General features: G+C 45.0%; 1 protein-coding gene across 9 annotated transcripts in view; it reads right to left on the reverse strand.

The window, feature by feature from the left end:
• NR4A3 (nuclear receptor subfamily 4 group A member 3) overlaps positions 1–23,425 on the reverse strand; it is a 379,358-nt gene that overhangs the window by 151,933 nt on the left and 204,000 nt on the right. The window contains exon 8 of one of the 9 annotated variants that reach the window (XM_073587668.1): positions 3,597–3,777. The exons of 6 other annotated variants lie outside the window; for them this stretch is intronic. In XM_073587668.1, coding sequence (XP_073443769.1) covers positions 3,597–3,777 — 181 coding nt within the window. Of the gene's footprint in view, positions 1–3,596; positions 3,778–13,291; positions 13,395–23,425 lie in introns of those variants that run through there. 2 more of the 9 variants (XM_073587671.1, XM_073587674.1) reach the window with 2 other exon arrangements.

The following is a 23,425-nucleotide window of genomic DNA, read 5'->3' on the forward strand; positions in this document are numbered from 1 at the left end:
ACAGGTCGTTATTAGCAGAGCTCCCTGCTGTCGCTCGTGCTGAAGCCGAAGCGGCCAAAGCAAGATCCTCTTTGCCAAACGAGAGATGCATCTAAAGCAGAGACAAGCAGATCAAGGTGCCAAAACCGCACATTTGCAGGCCGTAAGAGAGATGGAAGCCGCACGTCTGCAGGCAGAAAGGCGGAAACTGCACACCTGCAAGCTGAAACCGCACGTTTGCAGGCAGAGAAAGGTGGAAACTGCACGCCTGCAAGACGAAACCGCATGTTTGCAGGCAGAGAGAGGCGGAAGCTGCACGCCTGCAAGCTGAAACAGTACGTTTGCAGGCAGAGAGAAAAGTGGAAACTGCACGTTTGCAACCAGAGCTAGAAAGACATGCGGCAGACAAAGAGACAGCAGCTGCAATCGCTAAAGCAGAGTATTTGGAAGCTATGAAAGATCCTGATTATGAGAGACGCAGCAACATTCTCGGACCAGATCTAGAGCAGCAAGATCTAGCGCAGCGCGTCACAGAGTACATCCGTCAACATTCCGGCGTTGATGACAGCCCTGATGCATCATATCGATCAGCCTATGCCGATTACCAGCGACCAAACACCGAGCTTCACTACCATAGACGAGTAGACGTCCAGCACAGAGATGTCGACCACAGCTACCGTTCCACTGAGAACAAGGTACAGCTCCCATCCCGCTTTAAAGAGACACCTTCTTCACCGACAAGGTACCGCACAGACTATCCGGAGTCAGAAGAGTCTTACAGGTATGGTGATACACCACACACTAGACATGACTATAATACACCGGCGCATGCCAGCACTAACCGAGCCACCATGGACTTTGCAAAAAAGTTCTTTGCCCGCCGAGAACTGGTTACTAAAGGACATGTAAAGTTCACTGACAAACCCGAGAACTATCGGTCATGGCGAGCCTCATTCCAGAACGCCATTCATGGTCTGGACCTTTCTTGTCGTGAGGAGTTAGATCTCCTAGTAAAGTGGCTCAGAAGTGAGTCAGCCTAACATGCCAAAAGGATGAGAGACATTAATGTAAAGCATCCCCGCACAGGTCTACGTAAAGTGTGGGAAAGACTTGATGAATGCTATGGGACAGTAGAAGTCATAGAGAATACTCTAAATTGATGATTTTCCTAAGATAGGACCTAAAGGTTATCAAAAGCTTAGAGATCTGAGTGATTTATTGATAGAGTTACAGGTTGCCCAGGAGGAAGGAGATTTGCCCGGATTGGCATACTTAGACACCGCTAAGGGTGTCAATCCGATAGAACAGAAACTTCCTTACAACCTACAAGAAAAGTGGATTACATTTGGTTCAGAGTATAAACAAAATCATAATGTATCATTCCCTCCTTTCACTGTATTTGTTTATTTTGTCACCAAACAATCTAGGATTAGAAATAACCCTAGTTTTGACTTTACTCTGTCATGTTCCACTGCCCCTGGTGTCAAACCCAGGAGGACACCCATGGCAGTTCACAAAACTAACATTGTTTCCACAGGCCCTCCTCACAATGTGAATAAACCTCCTCCAGACGAGAGCAAGCCTCAGGATGTCAGTAAACATTGCCCTCTTCACAAGAAACCACATCCTCTACTAAAATGCAGAGCTTCAGGGAAAAGTCTTTAGAGGAACGCAAAGTTTTACTCAAGGAGAACAACATCTGCTTCAAATATTGTACCACAACCTCTCACTTCACCAGGAACTGTGAAGCTAGCGTGAAATGTGTAGAATGCAGCAGCACGGATCACAATACAGCCATGCACCCTGTATCAACTGCATGAGTGTTCTCACAAGCAGAGGAGCACGATGAGAAGCAGAAAGACACCGACGAAGACACCCCTGAGGTCAGCTCTAAATGTATGGAGATCTGTAAGGGACTCACAGTAGGAAGGTCCTGTTCAAAAATCTGCCTTGTCTGAGTCTATCCTGCAGGCCACAAGGACAAAGCCCTCAAGATTTACGCAATCCTGGATGACCAAAGTAACAGGTCCCTAGCCAGGTCCATCTTCTTTGACAACTTCAGCATTGGAGGCCCTGGTTCTCCCTACACCCTGAGGACATGTTCTGGTACCGTTGAGATGGTGGGGAGAAAAGCTACCGGATAAAAGGTGGAGTCCATAGATGGCCAAACCTGCCTATCGTTACCGACCATCTTGGAGTGCAACCAGATTCCTGACAACAGGTCAGAAATACCTTCACGGGAGGTGGCGACACATCACTACCATCTAAAGCGTATAGCCCACCTGATACCTGAGATGGATCCATGAACCCCAATAGCGCTACTTCTGGGAAGAGATATACTAGAAGTCCACAAGGCTACAGAATGTATAAATGGCTTCAGGAATGCTCCGTATGCACAGAGGCACGACCTTGGATGGGTCATCATTGGAGACGTCTGCCTAGGAGGAGCACACAAGCCGGCCTTAGACGAAAGCATGCTTACGAATACTCTTTAAAAAGGACGTCCGCCTCTCTTCCAGCCATGTAAGAGTAGCTTCCTGGTAAAAAAGTTGCCACACAATGCTCCTCTACCTTGTCCGTTAGCTGATCCTTCCTATGAAGACCACACATGTGATGGCGAACAAGATCACATAGGGTGCACAGTTTTCCACAGAACAAGAGAAGACAACAAGGTAGCAATGTCCATAGAAGACAGACTGTTTTTGGACATCATGGATCGAGAGATGGTAAGAGATGAGTCAAAGAGTTGGATGCCCCTCTACCATTTACACCCCAGAGGCAACATTTACCCAACAACAGAGAACCTGTCTATGGTCAATTTGTCTTCCTCAAACGCAAATATCAGAAGGCACCTGAAATGAGAGAGCACTTCTTTGCCTTCATGGAGAAAATACTTCAGAATGGCCATGCAGAAATTGCACCTGTACTCCAAGATTCCGAGGAATGTTGGTATCTACCCATTTTTGGCATGTATCATCCTAAGATACCTGGTCAGATAAGAGTATTTGACTCAAGCGCCAGATATGAAGGTGTCTTGCTAAACGATGTCTTTTTGTCTTGCCCAGACCTCAACAACAGACTTTTAGGAGTACTTCTTCGCTTCCGCAAAGATGCAGTGGGATTCATGGCTGACATACAACAGATGTTTCATTGCTTCCTTGTCAAAATAGAACATAGAAACTATTTGAGGTTTTTCTTGTACCACGATAATGACCCCTACAAAGACATCGTGGAGTATCGGATGAAAGTACACATCTTCGGGAACGGCCCTTCCCCTGCTGTCGCCATCTATGGTCTTAGACATTCAGCCGGAGAAGGCGAAGCAAAGTACGGGTCGGATATTAGATCGTTTGTGGAGAAGGATTTCTACGTGGATGACAGCTTGAAATCCACACCTACAGATGAATCGGCAGTCAGTCTCCTAAAGAGGACACAAGAAATGCTCGCTTTGTCCATTTGAGGTTGCACAGAATTGCTTCCAACAGCCAAAAAATGATGGAAGCTTTTCCCTCTCAAGATTACTCAACTGATCTAAATGACTTGGATTTAGACACGGACTCCCTTCCAATGCAAGGGAGCCTTGGTTTGCTCTGGGATTTGAAGAGAGATGCATTTACCTTTCGGATCAACAAAGAAGAAAAACCTTTCACACGTGGAGGTGTCCTTTCCGTGATAAATAGCCTGTACGATCCTCTAGGATTTGTAACCCCTGTAACTATCCAAGGTAAAATGATGTTGAGAGACTTCACCCAAGAGATGTCCGAGTGGGATGATCCGCTTCCCATGGAGAAGAGAGATCTGTGGGTAAGATGGAAGAAATCTTTAGAAGCCTTATCAGATCTTTACGTGGCACGACCATACGCTTCCGTGCCATCAACACAAGTCAAGACGCAAAGGCTCTGTATCTTCTGCGATGCCTCAACCAAAGTGATTGCAGCAGTAGCATATCTGAAAACTACTGACATTAAGGAACAATGCCATGTAAGGCTTGTTATGAGCCGGGTTAAACTAGCGTCAGTACAGGAGCACACAATACCCAGACTGGAACTCTGTGCGGCTGTGCTAGCAGTAGAGTTAACTGAACTTATCTCGACAGAAATTGACCTGGAATTCAAGGACATTGAGTTCTACTCAGACAGCAAGGTAGTACTTGGGTACATTTGCAACGAAACTCGATGCTTTTATGTTTAGGTCAGCAAGCGCGTGCTAAGGATCAGGAGATCTACTTGCCCTAAACAGTGGCATTATGTGTCCACAAACCACAATCCTGCGGACCACGCAACTAGATCTGTTGAATCTAGACACCTTAAGGACACAACCTGGTTTATGGGCCCTACATTCTTATACCGTTCAACGCCTTACAGTGACGAATCAGACACCTTTGAATTGGTAGATCCAGATGCAGAAGAACTCCGCCCTCAGGTATCTGTTCTAAGTATGGTGACTTCAGACAATCACCTCAAATCCCACCATTTCAGCAGGTTTTCAACCTAGAACTCGCTTGTTCGTGCCATTGCTTGTTTAATTCATGTGGCTCAGTCTTACAAGTCAACATCACACACCAGTCAGACGTCTTATACAAAAAAACCCTGTTTGGGAGAGAATAGACAAATTGCGGCGCCCTAAGTGCGTAAACACAATATTATAGTATTAAAAGGTGCACAATTTTACGCACTCACCTGATAGAAGACTAATATGGCTTTAGATTGTGTATCCTCAAAAAGTCTTCTGGGATACTTTTCAATAGACAGGGCTTGCAGCTTGCTTCGGGTGGATCCAAGTGAAAGAGCCAGAATCAGGCTCACACAGGATGAGTAAATCAACAAAAGCACATCCAGCCCATGAATGGCAGTGCTTCCCAGGACTCACATCCAAAGATGATATTTCATATTTTTTAATTTGATAAGTTAACAAAGAGATACAATACGTTTCGGATACAGTATATATCCTTCATCAGGTATCATAAAAACACAGTACAAATCCTCAGAAGTCTTGTAAAGGTTGGCACCACTGCAAGCATGCCTTTACTGCTCCAAACCTGGAAAATGAAGTGGAATCAGTTGATGCCAAGCGGGGAGTGTTCTGCCCTCTGAATCTAGGGCAAAAATGTTTTTTATTATGTGCTGGTTTAGTTATAGCACCATCTAGTGGTGGTTGAATTTATAGCTGTGTCTTAAATTGCCTTTACAGCCTGTGTTTTTAACAGAAGTGTTGCACTTTGGGATTGAAGCAATGCATTGTGAGAATTAAGCAATGTATTCTGGGATGAGGAAGATGCCATTTTTCTTCTGTGTATTTCATAAGGACACGTGTTTATCTGTCCTCTTGTAACTCCCCTACTTGAGTTCGTTATCTAGGTAAAGCATATCTGGTAAGATTAATATCTTTCTTGCAGTGCAGTTTTGTTCAGAGATGTTATTATCTGTATGGCAGCCAGTGCACAGCAGATGTAATTAGACACCTGTGTATTTCTATGTAAAGTTTGCATCACACTCTATACTTCCTGTAATTGTGTTAGCTGTGTGATCATCTGCCCAATACTTACCCATGTCATTTGTATTCTTTATAGTTTTACCGCATGTTCTATACTCTTCACCAATAAACAAGTTAGACTACAGAGAACAGTCTGCTTACTTTTGAAGATAGAAGGTGGTTTATGCTGTATGCTAGATTACACACCGTGTCAACATGTATGAATGCAGAACACCTAAGACATAGATGGCACACCTGTGCTTTGAAATTTTGACACAACGTGCTGTGAAATTTTGACACAATGTTACATTCGAATACGAGCGTGTTTTTATATACCTATGATCTAGATGGCACACCTGTGACAGGTAAAAACAAGCTTTTTTGAAAAGCGCCATCTGTTCGATGTAAAAGCAACAACATTGTTTATGTTGAGTAGTGTCAACATAAACAATTAAATAGTGACGGTTTACTGTTTAATAAGTTGTTTATATGGAAGGTGTCATCCACTTCCTTTGTAACAATTATTTGGGTACTATGGAATCTGATTGCATGGGATAAAATAGATATGAGACCAAAGCTGAGGCAAACGAGTGTATTTAACAAAGTAAGATGTGGAAAAAAAACTAACAGACATCTTCCTGCAATTGTAACAAAGTGAACAGCACAATATAGAAATGTTCAACAAACTGAATAGCGGGGCGCGACCGCTAATATGAACCAGTATCAAACAGACGTGGTAGCCAGAATATATACCAAAAATGGACCAAGTACCACAAAATGGTGTATCAATATTAAAATATAAAACTTTATTGAAATTCATAAAATCAATGAATTTACACTATCTTTGTATCTATTCAGTACATATGTTTCGGCACTCTTTTTTTGGTGTTTTAATTAGTGGTACTATTAAATTAGTTTGTCAATATTGTCAGCACTTTTCTAATAGTAATTATTTTGTGGGATATATTTATGCATGTTTAGTTAGGATAACTTGAACATATGATTTTTATTGATAGACACATATACATTTTTTAATTAAGTGATTATTCACAGTAAGTGCACACAGCTTAACAGCGTCACGATTCACATCTAGTTTTCCCCATAGATGGCAGTGTGCATGCGGGGTATCCTGTGCCGCCGGTATGCAGGAAGCGGTCTTTAGGGATTCAAGAGCGCATGGATTCCTTTGAGGACCTGGCGTTCTGGATCACGTGACCGCCGACTTGCATTCCTATTGGACAGCAGGACTCATGTGATCCCGCGCATGCGCCGTGAATGCCACTTGTCCCAATAACAATATCAATCCCTTTAACAGAAAGTAACCTCGGGTTGCATTGATGGTACCGCCTAAAATGCCTAGGTAGGGTCTTCAGAGTACAGATATCCGTCACATTTTTGGCTTTCTCTATGTCTAGGCAATGTTCACGGTCTCTAACTTAGAGATCCCGACTTGTCATGCCCATATAAAGTTTCCCACAAGGGCATTCTGTATAGTATACGACCCCCTTAGATGAACATGTAATGTGGGCCCTGATGTCAAACTTCCTAGATTTGTCAAAATTAAAGAAAACCAACCCCCTTTTCATGTAGGCACAGCCCTTACACAAGCCACATGGAAAAAATCCTTTAGGCTCAGGATTTTTCTTACTCCTCTCCCTTCCTTTAGGGTCATAAGAACTGTGTACCAAAATGTCCCGTAGGTTGGGAGCCCGTTTCGCTACAAATGAAGGATTAGCAGGAAGACATTGTCTAAGAATGGGGTCAACCAAAAGTATCTTCCAATATTTTTCAACGATCTTTCTAAGGTCAGACCACCTACTGTTATAGTTGGTAATAAATCTTACCTGCTTGTTATTCTCATCCTGCGTTATAATGGGCTGATTTTTTATGTAGAAGTTGATCTCTTGGCGTGTTCTTGGCTCTCCTGTAGCCCCTTTGGATAGCCCGATCCACGGTCTTGGAAACGTTTTTTTAAACGTGTTTTAATTAGTGGTACTATTTAATTAGTTTGCCAATATTGTCAGCACTTTTCTAATAGTATATTATTTTGTGGGATATATTTATGTATGTTTAGTTAGGATAACTTGAACATATGATTTTTATTTATTGACACATTTACATTTTTTAATTAAGTGATTATTCACAGTAAGTGCACACAGCTTAACAGGGTCACGATTCACATCTAGTTTTTCCCATAGGTGGCAGTGCGCATGCGGGGTATCCTGGGCCGCCGGTATGCAGGAAGCGGTCTTTAGGGATTCAAGAGCGCATGGATTCCTTTGAGGACCTGGCGTTCTGGGTCATGTGACCACCGACTTGCATTCCTATTGGACAGCAGGACTCATGTGATCCCGCGCATGCGCCGTGAATGCCACTTGTCCCATATAGTAACAGGACATTCCATTGACACTGCACAGGCGCCGTCACTGGCTGAATTAAATTTAAATTTATTGCACCCGAGACCTCTATTTAAACCGGATCGCCCCCTGCCCTGACACGCCTCCCGAAGAAGCAGTGCGAAACGCGCGACGGGGCAGAGGTGACGACCGGGGCTCCTCCACCAGAACATACTGGTATGTAATTATGTGTACAGTTTAATTTTGGTAGCTAATTTAGCTTAGGGTCATTGCTTGGTATGGGTTAAAGTCAGTACATGGTACACTTTATGATCTTACTCCTAATTGGAACGTAATACTGGTGTATGTGGATTTTTATGCTGATACCTATATTATTTGAGGATTGAACTGGTAGGGTCTTGCTTGCCCCATATCATTTGTAATATTTATATTAATTTACTATGTGGATGGTATCACAATACTGTGCTGTGTTGTAGTAGGAGGTACCATGGTTTATGTAACTCTTTTTTATTTCAGTATCTCTTTGCACACATTGTTTTTATGAATTTCAATAAAGTTTTATATTTTAATATTGATACACTATTTTGTGGCACTTGGTCCATTTTTGGTATATATTCTGGCTACCAAGTCTGTTTTATTTATGTTCTGTGGGGTATCGCCCTTTTTTAGGGTAAAAAACTAATATAAATGGGCATTTTTGTGATATAATATGAAACAGTCCAGCAGTAATATGACCCAGGAATGCACACGGCACTTAAACATGGAAATCGAGAAATAATATGAGTGTGAATGCACCCAGTACTTAAATGTGGAAGTCAAGCAATAATGAGTGAGAATGCGCATAGCACTTAAACGTGGAAGTCCACCAATACACGGGTGGAGCGTTAGCAGGAGAAGGTCTCTAAATGTACCTTTTGGGCTGAAAAGTCTCGCTCAAGTCCAGCACTGCAGCCCAACAGACACAGTCTAGGAAGAAATAATGGTATCAGAATCTCTTACTGACCACAGCAGTTCCAGAGGCGAGTAGCTCCACACCAGAAGCCCCGACAATAGGTAATCCTGGTCAGGATCAAGGAGCAGCATAGAGGACTGAAGGCAGCAGAACACAGAGAGGCAAAACACTGAGTAACGAGCAGCAGCAGCATTAAAGAGTCCAGAAGAAACAGGCACAAGCTCAGGAGCCAACAGCAACAAAATACTCAGGCAAGGAGGATCTCCTGACCCAGACTAAAATAGCAGGACAAACAGGAAGTTCAAGGGCAGGGAGAAGTAATGGACTCCATCTTGGACAAGGGCAAAACAAGCTCCTAGGAACATACTTGTTTCTATACAAATGCACAAGCATGGGCAACAAGGAGAATTGGACTACTAACGTAGGGACAGAAATAGGATGTCAATGGAATAACTGAAACTTGGTGGGATGATAAACATGATTGGAATACAAGGTGTAAGACAGCGCTTACTGCTTGTGTTGGGGGACACTTGCTTCGCAATGGGATTCAGTCACACAGGAACGGTTTCTTCACAAAACAGTTTATTCCGGTTTATTTAGACTCATAAACCGCACCATGAACACTTCATTACATCACAGTTTATACGACTTCAACTCACAGTCACTAAACACGCGGAACTTCTCATTTTGTCCATTTGCCATGGGTGACTGTACGCTGCACATTTCATTACATATATATCAACAGAATATAATAACCACAGATAGTCTTTTGCAATGGCAGATACTTCTGTGCCGTTATTATAACCCCCTTTCTGGAGTTACCTTCCGGGAGCTCCTGCTCCACACACTGACCTCTGGTCAGCCATGGTTCCCAGGGAAGCTGCTGAACTGGGATCACCATCCCAGACAATGCCTTGCTCACCAGGCCACCTGACAGTTCCAGACCCTCAGACTTTTGGTAGCTTCCCTAACGCAGTGACATCACAGACTCTGCCAGTCCATGGCCACACCCATGGTGCTATTCAGGAAGTCCGTCCCCTCCTGGGACCTTCCAACATATAGACCTTTCAGGACCTTAGAACAATGAACCTTGTTACCCAAACCATGGTCACATTACGTAGCTGTAACCACCACCATAGGTGGGCGGTGTATGTGTGGCTAGTCAGTCCCGCCCAGCTCTCCGACTAACCCTGTAAGACCCCCTATAAGTAAACAAACACTTGTGGAACTACAAGTCCCAGAACAACATCATTTTAGGCTTACAGCGCAGAAGACCTCTGCGACACATACAGGCCATTTACAATACTGCATGTCACTGTCTCACCATCACAGTTACACCTCCATGCGTATCCTGAGGAGCATATACAGCGCCCCCTAGCTGTAACAGGGGTCACTGCCTCACAAAGACTAGAAGGATACAACTTATTTGCAAGAAACAGACTTGATAAACGAGGAAGTGTCGACTTGTATGTTACAAAAGTGTATATCTGCACAGAGATTGAAGCTTGAGACTGGGAGTTCTGTGGAAACTGTTTGGGTAAGAATATAAGTAGAGAACAACGGAAAGGACACCATTGTAGGCATTTACTACAGACTGCATGTGCAAGCTGAAGATATTGTAAGGCAGCGCTTACTGCATGTGTTGGGGGACTTGGCTTGGCAATGGCATTAAAGCACACAGGACCAGTTTTCTCACAAAAACAGTCTATCCGGTTTCAGGCCTCTGTAGGCAATGTTACACTTCACAGACCTCACATAGTCCATAGCACTTCTGTAATGACACCGATAGTGAGGAAGCCTAGGAGGCACTAGCAGGGGGCAGGGGACCGAGTGCAGGGAATGGAAGAACTGAGGCAGGCAGAGCACACAGGACCTGCGACTACGCGGTCACATGACCACAGGGGGCGGAGTCCCCACGCATGAGGACAGGGAAACAGCAGAGAGCACGGAGTACGGGGCATAGAACGCTAACGTGGTCAGTGGGGACCCAAGGATCAAAAGCCAAATGAGAGCGAGGTACCTAGGGATAAGAGAGTAAACCAAGAAGAGACAAGGGGTCAGAGAACCAGGAAGGACAGGGCAGTACAGAGCAGGAGACGGAGGCAGAAGTCAGGGGACAAATCAGGTCATACATAGCAAAGCTCACACGCACAGAGGCACAAAGATTACAGATGAGTAACCTGGGTCAGCTACCTCTAACATATATGGCCGAGTCTCGCATGTTAATACCCGACTCTGCCACTGGCACTCAGATCGGAGCGTGCGGCCACGTAGCAATACATGTAGCCGCAGGCTACACTCCTTAGTTCCGGCAGCAATGCCGGGTATTAACATGCGAGACTCGGCCGTATTCCTCGCATGTGTGATCCCGGCCTGAACGGAAGTATCACAGACACCAAACCCAGGAAATACCAAAATTAAATAGCCACCCCAGAACCAAAGAGAGGCAAACTAGAATTAACCCTGACCTAACCAGAATGGAGGCAGAACCAACCCATCAAGAGACATGACTTTACCCCTCTCAACGGGGGGCCACCGGATCCCCAGGTTTCCCAGGAAATCGGGCATAAAAGGAGCGCACCAGACAATCGGCATGAACCGATTGGGCAGGAACCCAGGATCGATCCTCAGGACCATACTCCTTCCAGTGCACCTGATCCTGGAGGGAACAGCGGACCAATCGGGAATCCACGATGCACTCTACCTCATACTCCTCCTGACTATCCACCAATACAGGCGGCAAGGGACCCAATGAAGCTTTTTCCACTGTGGCTCAGTGGTTAGCGCTGCAGCCTTGCAGTGCTGGAGACCTGGGTTCGAATCCCACCAAGGACAACATCTGCAAGGAGTTTGTATGTTCTCCCTGTGTTTGCGTGGGTTTCCTCCGGGCACTCCGGTTTCCTCCCACACTCCAAAGACATACTGACAGTGAATTTAAATTGTGAGCCCCATCAGGGACAGTGATGAAAATATGTGCAAACTGTAAAGCGCTGTGGAATATGTTAGCGCTATATAAAGATTATTATTATTATTATTCCACAGCCCCCAATGGTTTCAGCAAGGCCCTATGGGATACACTGGGGATCTTAAAAGACACTGGGAGGTGCAAATGAAACGCCACTGGGTTAACCACCTCCGTGATCTCATAAGGGGCAATAAACTTAGGCTCCAACTTCGCCGAAGGAACTTTAAGCTTAATGTTCCTAGTAGAAAGCCACACTTTATCACCAACCCAAAGGGGAGGTCCCACCTTCCGTCTCCTGTCCGCAAAAACTTTAAATTTCCTTTGAGCCTTCCCATTTGTTCTTCTGGATCTCCCGCCATAACTTCCCCAAATGCTGTACAGCTATATCAGCCCCCGGGCAAAAAGAGTCCAAAAGAGAAAACTCCCCAAAATGTGGATTAAACCCATAATTACAGAAGGGGAGGTACCAGTAGAGTGGAAAACAAGGTTATTGAACGCAAACTCTGTTTAATGCAAGGCGTCAGACCAGTCATCTTGACTGGAAGTGGAAAGACATCGCAAAATTTGCTCTAACGACTGATTGGTCCGTTTGGTCTGACCATTGTCTCTGGATGTTATGCAGACGGAAAAGACAACGCACTATCCAACCTTTTACAAAATGCTCTCCAAAACTTGGACACAAACTGCACACCATGGTCAGACACCACACTAAAGGGCACACCATGCAACTGAACCACACGTTGAATGAACAACCTGGACAAGGTCTCCACAGAAGGAAGTGCCACTAAGGGTAAAAAATGTGCTTGCTTCTTAAACCTGTCCACCACCACCCAGATGACATTATACCCTTGGAGGGAGGAAGATTGGTGATAAAATCCATGGACAAATGTGTCCATGGTCTATCAGGAACTTGCAAAGGCACCAATTCCCTGGCCGGCTGGTTATGAGCTCTTAGCGGGCACAAACGTCACAGGCAGACCCAAACTTCTTCACATCAGACGTAAATGAAGCTCACCAAAAAACCCTCGCGATGGACCCAAGAGTAGCCAAAATCACAGGATGTCCACCCATAGCCATATCGTGGAGCTCCTCGAGGACTCTGAGTCGAAATTGAACAGGAACAAACAATTTTTCCACTGGCTTGGATGGGGGAGCCTGCGACTGGGCTTCCCGAATCTCAAGTTCCAAACCTGCTGACACGTCAGCCACCACCCCAGGTTAAAGAATGAAGGATGGAGGCTTGGGGGGAGAAACTGGATCCAGACTCCGGGACAAGGCATCGGCCTTCACATTCTTGGATCCTGGGGGAAAAGTAATCGAAAATTGGAACCGAGAAAAAAAAAAGTGTCCATCTAGCTTGCCTAGGGGTCAACCTTTTAGCAGACTCAATGTGCACCAGGTTCTTGTTTGAGTTTTCATTGGCTGTAAGCCATAATCATCAACATTAACATCAATAAACACTTGAAATAGCTCACTCTGTTTGCAATGACAGTATATATGAGATTCACATTCTGTATTGAAGAACTAAAATAAATTTTGATGATATCATAATTTTGTGAGAAGCACCTGTACAAACTTGGAAGATGCAGGCAGTGGAGTGACATGCAGTGGCAGAGCTATGGTCCCATGGGCCCCAGAGCAAACTTTGGACTGGGGATCCGATCCTAATCTAATAAAAAAAATACAAAATATAATAAGAATATATGCCCCTTTTGTACTTTCAAAATTTACTTCTAATACAGTTTTGTGTTACATGCAGTTTTTGTTGAATGCATCTGCAACATTTTCTCAACATAGTCAAAATGGTCTTAAAATCTGTAGAATGGTTATATTGTTTAGCAATATGTGTAGACTAGTTGGCCCGTGCAAAATTTTTGCACATTGGTCATCGGGGGCGCAAGCAATTTCAGAAAAAGCAAGCTGGTCAAATGTAAATGTATTTCATGATATGATGAACACAGACAGGTATTTATATATGTAGATTGGTAATACAATAAATTGGTTTGATAAGTAGAGGCCAAAAAATATCTTCCGGTTGAGCTGCCACCTGCAGGTCATTGTTTCTTTCTGCAGGTTTATGAAAATGAATGTTTAAACTGTAGTTAGTGATAAAATCATGAATGTGTGGGTTGTTTGGCTCTTTTCTTGCTGAAGGGTGCAAGTTTACCTTTCAAATGGTGTATCATTTGTGTGTGTGGGGCGAAGCAACCAGCGAAAAAGCAGTGCATGTTTACAAATGTGTTTGCATATGTGACTCACCATTTCTGTGTGTGGGGCAAAGTAGTCACCGAAAAAGCAGTGCATGTTTACTAAAGTGTTTGCATGTCATTCACCATTTGTGTGTGGGGCAAAGTAATCACTGAAAAATCAGTGCATGTTTACAAATGTGTTTGCATATGTGACTCACCTGCAGTGAAGTGTGCAATCCTCCAATGTGCCTGAAATAGGCTGGGCAAGCACTTGAGCAAGCTGGAAAGACTCCGAGGCAAATGTTTGGATTTGTTTGTGATGTCTGAAAGCAGCTTTTGTGGTAGTGTGCTGCCACCTGCAGGTCATTTGACCTTTCAAATGGTGTATCATTTGTTTGAGTGGGTGGAGTGTGAACGAGCAAGTGTGCAATTCAATAGGCAGTGCATGTTTACAAATGTGTTTGCATATGTGACTCACCTGCAGTGAAGTGTGCAGTCCTCCAATTTGCCTGAAATAGGCTGGGCAAGCAGTTCTGCAAGCTGCAAAGCCCCCAAGGAAAATGTTTGGATTTGTTTGTGATGTCTGTAAGCAGCTTTGTGGTAGTGTTCTTTGGGTTAGTGTGGTGCCACCTGCAGGTCATTCTTCCTTACTGCAGGTTTACGAAAATTAATGCTTAAAAACTGCATTTTGTGATCAAATCATGGATGTGTGGTTTGTTTGGCTATTTTCTTGCTGAGGGGGCAAGTTTACCTTTCAAATGGTGTATCATTTGTGCGTGTGGGTGGAGTATGACCAGAGATACAAACTAATCACTGAAAAAGTGTTTAGAAATAATAAAATAGATAGTATTGAAAATCTTTATCAACATTGCCATTGTGTTATCTGCACTGCAAACCCTATTCCTAAATATGGTCTATAAATTTATCCTCCACCATTGTGAAATGTAATTTACCGGTGAACACAATGTAAACAAATGAGCAGATATCTATTACACACATTACTTCCATACACATATTAGCATAAATATATTACACACGTGGAAGCAAATATACACCTTTACCCACAAAATACACACACACAATACACATGAGCATACATTTTTGTTAATAGTTGGAAGTCTGACAAACTGCATTTGTCATGTCCTCACTAAATGAACCGGGATTCATGTAGCTTAACAAGCAGCTAAACCGCTATACCAGGGTCCAATAAGGGAGACCGTAGTTGAATCTGTGCTTTATTGAACGTAGGGTATATACAGTTAGGTCCATAAATATTTGGACAGAGGCAACATTTTTGTAATTTTGGTTCTAGACATTACCACAATGAATTTTAAACAAAACAATTCAGATGCAGTTGAAGTTCAGACTTTCAGCTTTCATTTGAGGGTATCCACATTAAAATTGGATGAAGGATTAGGAGTTTCAGCTCCTTAACATGTGCCACCCTGTTTTTAAAGGGACCAAAAGTAATTGGACAATAGACTCCAAGGCTATTTCATGGACAGGTGTGGGCAATCCCTTCGTTATGTCATTCTCAATTAAGCAGATAAAAGGCCTGGAGTTGATTTGGGGTGTGGTGCTTGCATTTGGAAGGCTTTGCTGTGAAGGAAACATGCGGTCAAAGGAGCTCTCCATGCAGGTGAAACAAGCCATCCTTAAGCTGCAAAAACAGAAAAAACCCATCTGAGAAATTGCTACAACATTAGGAGTGGCAAAATCTAGTTTGGTACATCCTGATACAGAAAGCACTGGTGAACTCATTAATGCAAAAAGACCTAGGCGCCCACGGAAGACAACAGTGGTGGATGATCGCAGAATAATCTCCATGGTGAAGAGCAACCCCTTCACCACAGCCAACCAAGTGAACAACACTCTCCAGGAGGTAGGCGTATCAATATCCAAATTTACCATAAAGAGAAGACTGCATGAAAGTAAATACAGAGGGTTCACTGCACGGTACAAGCCACTTATAAGCCTCAAGAATAAAAAGGCTAAACATCTAAAAAAGCCAGCACAGCTCTGGAAGAACATTCTTTGAACAGATGGAACCAAGATCAACCTCTACCAGAATGATGGAAAGAGAAAAGTATGGCAAAGGCGTGGTACAGCTCATGATCCAAAGCATACCACATCATCTGTAAAACACGGCGGAGGCAGTGTGATAGCTTGGGCATGCATGGCTGCCAGTGGCACTGGGACACTAGTGTTTATTGATGATGTGACACAGGACAGAAGCAGCCAAATGAATTCTGAGGTATTCAGAACCATACTGTGTGCTCAGATCCAGCCAAATGCAGCCAAACTGATTGGTCGTCGTTTCATACTACAGATGGACAATGACCCAAAACATAAAGCCAAAGCAGCCCAGGAGTTTATTAAAGCAAAGAAGTGGAATATTCTTGAATGGCTAAGTCAGTCACCTGATCTCAACCCAATTGAGCATGCATTTCAATTGTTAAAGACTAAACTTCAGACAAAAAGGCCCACAAACAAACAGCAACTGAAAACCACCGCAGTGAAGGCTTGGCAGAGCATCAAAAAGGAGGAAACACAGCGTCTGGTGTTGTCCATCAGTTCAAGACTTCAGGCAGTCATTGCCAACAAAGGGTTTTCAACCAAATACTAGAAATGAACATTATTTACAATTAATCTGTCCAATTACTTTTGGTCCCTTTAAAAACAGGGTGGCACATGTTAGGTAGCTGAAACTCCTAAACCCTTCATCCAATTTTAATGTGGATACCCTCAAATGAAAGCTGAAAATCTGAACTTCAACTGCATCTGAATTGTTTTGGTTAAAATTCATTGTAGTAATGTCTAGAGCCAAAATTAGAAAAATGTTGTCTCTGTCCAAATATATATGGACCTAACTGTAGATGTGGTGAAACAGCGATGCTGACGCAAGGGGTGTAGAGGAATGAGATGTTACCATGAAGCGGGCTTGATTGAAAATGGAGGACTGGAGAGAAAAATGGGGCTGGACTAGACAATAATCCCTTGCAAACTTACCCAGAATACATTGTGAATTGGAAGGAAAGCAAAACGAAAATAAAATAGAATAACACTGCAATTATTACTTTGGCCACTAGATGGAGTCAAAAACAATGAACATTAAAATCTATGGAAAACTGAGCATTATAGATATTCTCAGTAAATCACTGTATATATATTATCAAAATAGACAGTCAAAGGTCAAGAATTGTGTCGGAGACAGAACACTCCCCGTCTGGCAACAAACGGATGTCACTATTCTTATTCTCCGAAGACAACAATAAGACCAGCTCAGTTACTGGTCTGGAGAATGTCTTAAGTTCATCGCCTTTGGCCATCCTAAGTTCGACTTTGCGGACATTGCCATCTTTATTTGGGAATGTTGCAGTCACTAGTCCAAGTGTCCACTGGTTTTGATGGGTCTGACAGTCTATCACAAGGACGAGGTCACCAATCCTCAGATTAGGTTTGGTAGATTGCCACTTTGTCCGTGGCTGCAGGGTAGACAAATACTGTTTGCGCAACCTGTCCCAGAATGTATTGGCAAGACTTTGCACCAGTCTCCATTGACGCTTGTAGAGGTCCTTGCATCGAATCCTCCCAGAGGGGCACTGGATAGTCCTGTTTTCTGGGTGAGGAGAGTAGCTGGAATCTTTGTATGAAGTGTAGACATCTGAAGGAGGATTTCAGCACCGGAGTCCTCTCTCACAAGTTCAAAGGTGTCTGGACAACGTTCCTAAGTGTACAGTAGTTTTGGTCTTGAGAGCCAAGTTGTGCTCTCTAGTGGACTTGCGTCAACTGCTCTAGTTGCATGATCTGCAGGGTTTTGGTCCATGGAGATGTAATGTCACTGTTTTGGATGAACTGATCTCCTAATTCGTAGCACTCTGTTGTTGACATAAACGTAGAATCGCCTGGTTTCATTGTGGATGTATCCAAGGACTACTTTGCTGTCTGAGTAGAACTTGGCTTGTGTCAGGTCGATATCCATCGTGGATGCGATGAACTCTGTTAACTCGACGGCTAGAACAGCAGCACAAAGTTCTAACCTTGGTATGGTGTGCTCTGGCTGTGGAGCAAGTTTGGCCTTCCCCATAATGAATCCAATGTGGCTCAGACATTTGGAGTCCACAGTTTTGAGATAGGCAACAGAAGCAATTGCTTTGACAGAAGCATCTGCAAATACATACAGTCTTGGCTCTGTATCTCTATTGACGGCACAGGGGTGTATGGCCTTGGTACATTCGGGCTGCTAAATATTTCTTCCATACTTCCCACTGGATTCTCTTGTCAGGTGGCAGAGGTGCATCCCAGTCAGAAAGTCTCCTTAGTTGTCTCTTAGTATAGCTTTGCCTTGTATAGTAACAGGAGCTGCAAAACCTAAGGGACCATACAGGCTGTTGATGGTAGACAGGACACCTCTGCATGTGAAAGGCTTTTCCTCCTGGCTGACCTGAAAGGTAAAAGTGTCTGTCTGACTGTAGATTCCAGAGAAGCCCGAGGCTGCGTTGCATTGGTGTGGGGTCTGACCCCAGGTCCAGGTCTCTGAGACCATTACACAAGTCTTGTGAAGGGAATGCTTTCATGAGTTTTTGGCTGTTTGAGGCTATTTTGTGAAGCCTGAGGTTGGAGCAAGCACGCATCTCTTGGGCTCTCCTGAGAAGACTGACGGCAGTCTCATTTGAAGCATGGCTTTCAGACAGTCATCAACATAAAAGTCTTTTTCTATGAATTGTCTGGCATCTAATCCGTATTCTGTTTCTCCTTCTTCAGCTGACCTTTTTAGTTCATAAATGGCAACTGCAGGAGGACTATTGCCAAAGATGTGCACTCTCATGCGGTACTCTGTGACCTCTTTAGTAGGATCATTGTCTCTGTACCAGAAGAATCTTAGGAAGTTCCTGTCTACCTCTCTCACAAGGAAACAATGGAACATTTGCTGGATGTCAGCGATGAAGGCAATGTAATCCTTACGGAAGAGCATAAGTACTCCCATTAGTTTGTTATTGATGTCTGATCAAGTCAGTAGAACATGATTCAGGGAGATATCATCAAACTTGGCACTGGAGTCAAACACCACTCTAATTTGGCCCAGTTTCTTAGGGTGGTATACTCCAAACATGGGTAGGAACCAGCATTCTTCAGAGTCTTTGAGAGTGGGAGTGTCAGGATCCTGTCAGCACCGGCGAGCAGCCTCCGCTGAGCAGGGACTCACCCGCACTGTAGGGGGGCCCGGGGTCAGGTACAGCCGGAAAGTACAGATACACAGGACCTGTGGACGCTGAAGTTTAGCAAGCAGTCACAGGACCTACGGTCATGTGACTGCAAGGGGGCGGGGCTTAGCGTCCTGCTTTCAGAGATGGCAGGACACTACAGAAATACTCAGAGTCAGGCAAAATGGAGGTCATACACAGAGATATCAGTAAAGTACCAGGGATGAGACAGAACGGATAGTCAGGGCCAAGCAGAAGTCAAAACCAAACAGACATAGAAGGTACCAAGCAGAGTCCAAAGCAATATCCAGAGAACAGACCGAGTCATACACAGAGAATCAAGCAACCAGAACACAGCACACACTCAGGGGTCACCACACAATGCCAAGGGCGAAAGTATAACTGACGGGGACGGGAGCGTCCTGAGGATATAAGAAGCCTCTCCCAGAACCAGGGAGAGGCAACAATCATAGCCCCAGGTGTGCAGGTAAGCCTGCACTGGGCTCACAACCTTTAACCCCAGAAATGCCAGTCATCAGCACTGGTTCCAGACATTAACCCCACGTGTGCGAGTCAAACCCGCAGAGATCAGGACAGTACCCCCCTCTCAACGGGGGGGGCCTCTCGACCCCCAGTCTTGAACGGGTACTTAGCATGGAAAGCCCGCACCAGGCGATGAGCATGCATCAACCAGGCCGGTACCCAGGACCTGTCTTCCGGTCCACACCCCTTCCAATGAACCAGGTACTGTACCGACCGCCGTACCAACCTGGAATCTACGATATGACCAACCTCGTACTCCACCTGCCCCTCGACCAAAACAGGAGGAGCAGCGGACTCGGAGTCTCCCCGGACTGCTTCAAAAGGTTTCAGTAGAGATTTGTGGAAGACGTTAGGGATCTTGAAAGAGGGTGGAAGGCACAGCCTAAAGGCCACTGGATTGACTTTTTTCCACAATCTTGTATGGGCCAATTAATTTGGGCCCCAACTTGGCTGAAGGAACCTTCAACTTAATGTTTCGCGTGGAGATCCAAACCTTGTCTCCAACCTGAAACGTGGGTCCTGGTGTTTGTTTCCTGTCCACGAAAAACTTATACCTGTCCTGAGACCTAGATATACTCCGCTGAACTTCTGCCCACGTATTCTGTAATCGCTGAACAGAGCCCTCAGCCCCGGGACACCCCGAGTCCAGACGAGAAAACTCACCAAAATGAGGACTGAACCCATAATTGATCAAAAAAGGAGTCATACCCGTGGATTGACTCACCCGATTATTGAAGGCAAATTCAGCCAACGGCAGTGCATCGCACCAGTCATTCTGTCTAGCAGAGGTTAGACACCTGAGGATCTGTTCTAGGGACTGGTTAGTGCGCTCCGTCTGACCATTGCTCTCAGGATGGTATGCAGACGAAAAGGACAGAGACATCCCTAATTTTTTGCAGAAAGCATGCCAAAACTTAGCCACAAACTGCACACCATGATCAGACACCACATTCAGGGGTACCCCATGCAACCGGATCACATGCTGCACAAACAACCTGGACAATGTCTCAGCTGACGGTAGTGCGGACAGGGGTACAAAATGAGCCTGCTTAGAAAACCTGTCCACCACTACCCATTCCACTGTATTACCCTTAGATGGAGGGAGATTGGTAACAAAATCCATGGATAAGTGAGTCCATGGTCTTTCGGACCCTGCCAAGGGCATCAGCTCCCCTGCCGGCCGGCTATGAGAGCTTTTAGAATGAGCGCAGACACCACAACCAGCAATGAATTTTTTATGTCCGAACCAAGGGTAGGTCACCAAAAGATCCTAGCCACCACCAGACGCGTGGCTGAAATACCAGGGTGAGCACTCAGCTTGGATTCATGGAACGCCTGCAAGAGTTTCAGGCGAAGTTGCTCTGGGACAAACAACTTCCCCTCCGGCTTGGCCGCCGGGGCCCGCGACTGGGCCCCCTGAATCTCCCGTTCCAATTCAGACGAGACCTCTGCTATCACAATCCCAGGGTAAAGAATGGAGAACGGTGGCTCAGGGGGCGACACCGGCTGAAAACTGCACGATAAGGTGTCAGCCTTGACATTCTTAGACCCTGGACGAAATGTAATCGTAAACTGAAAACGGGAAAAAAAAAGTGACCAACGGGCCCTGTCTGGGCGTTAGTCTTTTAGTAGACTCTATGTATGACAAATTTTTGTGATCCGTGATCACCGTAACCGGGTGACTGGCCCCCTCCAAAAAGTGCCTCCATTCTTCAAACACCAATTTGACCGCAAGAAGCTCTCTATTGACTACGTCATAATTTCTTTCCGCAGCAGAGAATTTCTTGGAAAAGAAAGCACATGGCCTGAGGTTGGTTAGAGTGGCAGGCCCTTGGGACAACACCGCCCCCACCCCCACCTCAGAGGCGTCCACTTCCACGACGAATGGTTTGGACGGATCTGGCTTTACTAACACGGGAGCAGACATAAAGCTTCTTTTCAGGGTCGCAAAGGCCTCTTTTGCGAGCGAGGACCAGTTTCTCACATCCGTACCTTTACAAGTAAGATCTGTGAGAGGTTTGACCACCTGTGAAAACCCCCGAATAAATTTGCGGTAATAATTGGCGAAATCCAAGAAGCGCTGAAGACCCTTAAGGTCTTGGGGTTGCACCCAATCCGCAATGGCCTGCACCTTCTTGGGGTCCATGCGAAAACCCTCACAGGACACAAATAATCCCAAAAAAGACAATTCTTGAACAAAAAACACACATTTCTCCAATTTGGCATACAGATGATTTTCCCTCAGTCTTTGGAGAACGGTTCGTACATGATTCAGATGAGATTGACTGTCAGGAGAGTATATCAGAATATCGTCTAAGTAAATGACAACAAAATGACCTATGAGATCCGAGAATACCACGTTGATGAAATTCTGAAATATGGCTGGGGCATTGGTAAGACCAAACGGCATGACTAAATTTTCAAACAGTCCCTCGGTCGTGAGGAACGCGGTTTTCCATTCATCCCCCTCCCGGACCCTTATCAAATTATATGCCCCCCGAAGATCCAGTTTGGAGAACCATTTTGCCCCTGAAAGTTGGTTACACAAATCGGGAATCAACGGAAGGGGGTACATATTTCGTACAGTAATTTTGTTGAGCTCACGAAAATCGAGGCAGGGACGTAAACCACCATCTTTTTTCTTTACAAAAAAAAACCCTGCCACCACAGGTAAGACTGAGGAACGTATGTGTCCTTTGCGAAGACTCTCAGCAATGTAATCTTTCATGGCCAAGCGCCCAGGGCCAGATAAATTAAACAGATGGGCTTTAGGCAATTTAGCCCCCGGGACTAACTCAATAGCGCAGTCAAAGGGTCTATGTGGCGGCAACGTCTCGGCCTCGCTTTCAGAGAACACATCTTCGAATTCTTTCAGGTACTCCGGAATACCTTCCAGCTCGACAGATGACACAGATACAGATTTAACAGGTTCAACCAATAGTGCAGACTTATCACATAACATCGAATCATTAAACCCTCACTGAACAATCTCCCCCGTTTTCCAGTTAATGACTGGGTTATGGCGCAGTAACCAGGGCATGCCCAACACCAATCCTGCTGGTAGATTGTCCAGAACCAAACAACTTAATTTTTCCACATGGGTAGCGCCCACTTTGAGCGAAAACAAGCCAGACATAAAGAGAATTCCCTCTTTAGTGAGGGGGGGAGGAGTCAATGGCCACCACTTTGATCAGAACCTTAAGTCTAACTGTCCCTATCTTACAGCTTGTGACCAATTGGGAATCAATGAGATTGATGGATGATCCGCAGTCCACGAAAGCTGTAGAGGGAAAACAACAATCGTCCACTAACAGTTCCACATGAAGCAACACCTTAGAAAACGAGGAAAAGGGTACCTGAGGGTCTGAGTAGTCTCCCCTCTGACTACCCAGACCTAGTCGTTTCCCGTCGACCGGGTTGAGGATGGACAATCAGGACACTCCCTTTTCCAATGTCCCATTTTACCACAGTAGAAGCATAACTGCTTTTCTCTCCGGCGTTGTCTCTCCTTTTCCTTCAGGGAGAGAGCCCCTACGTCAATGGGCACAGAAACAGTCTCTTTTCCACTAGGGAACAATGGAGTCTCCACCTGCATCACCCCCCTGGCCCGCAGCCTGTGGTCCATCTGGACAGTCTGGATCATGGCGTCCTCGAGTGAGTTAGGTGGGGGATGTAATGCCAAGGCATCCTGTAACCGCTCGGACAAGCATCTGCGAAAGAGTCCTCGGAGTGCGGCATCATCCCAAGAGACCTCTGCGGCCCAG

Source organism: Dendrobates tinctorius, unplaced genomic scaffold, assembly GCF_039654945.1.
Source record: "Dendrobates tinctorius isolate UK_male_01 unplaced genomic scaffold, ASM3965494v1 ptg000102l, whole genome shotgun sequence".
Lineage (NCBI taxonomy): Eukaryota > Metazoa > Chordata > Amphibia > Anura > Dendrobatidae > Dendrobates > Dendrobates tinctorius.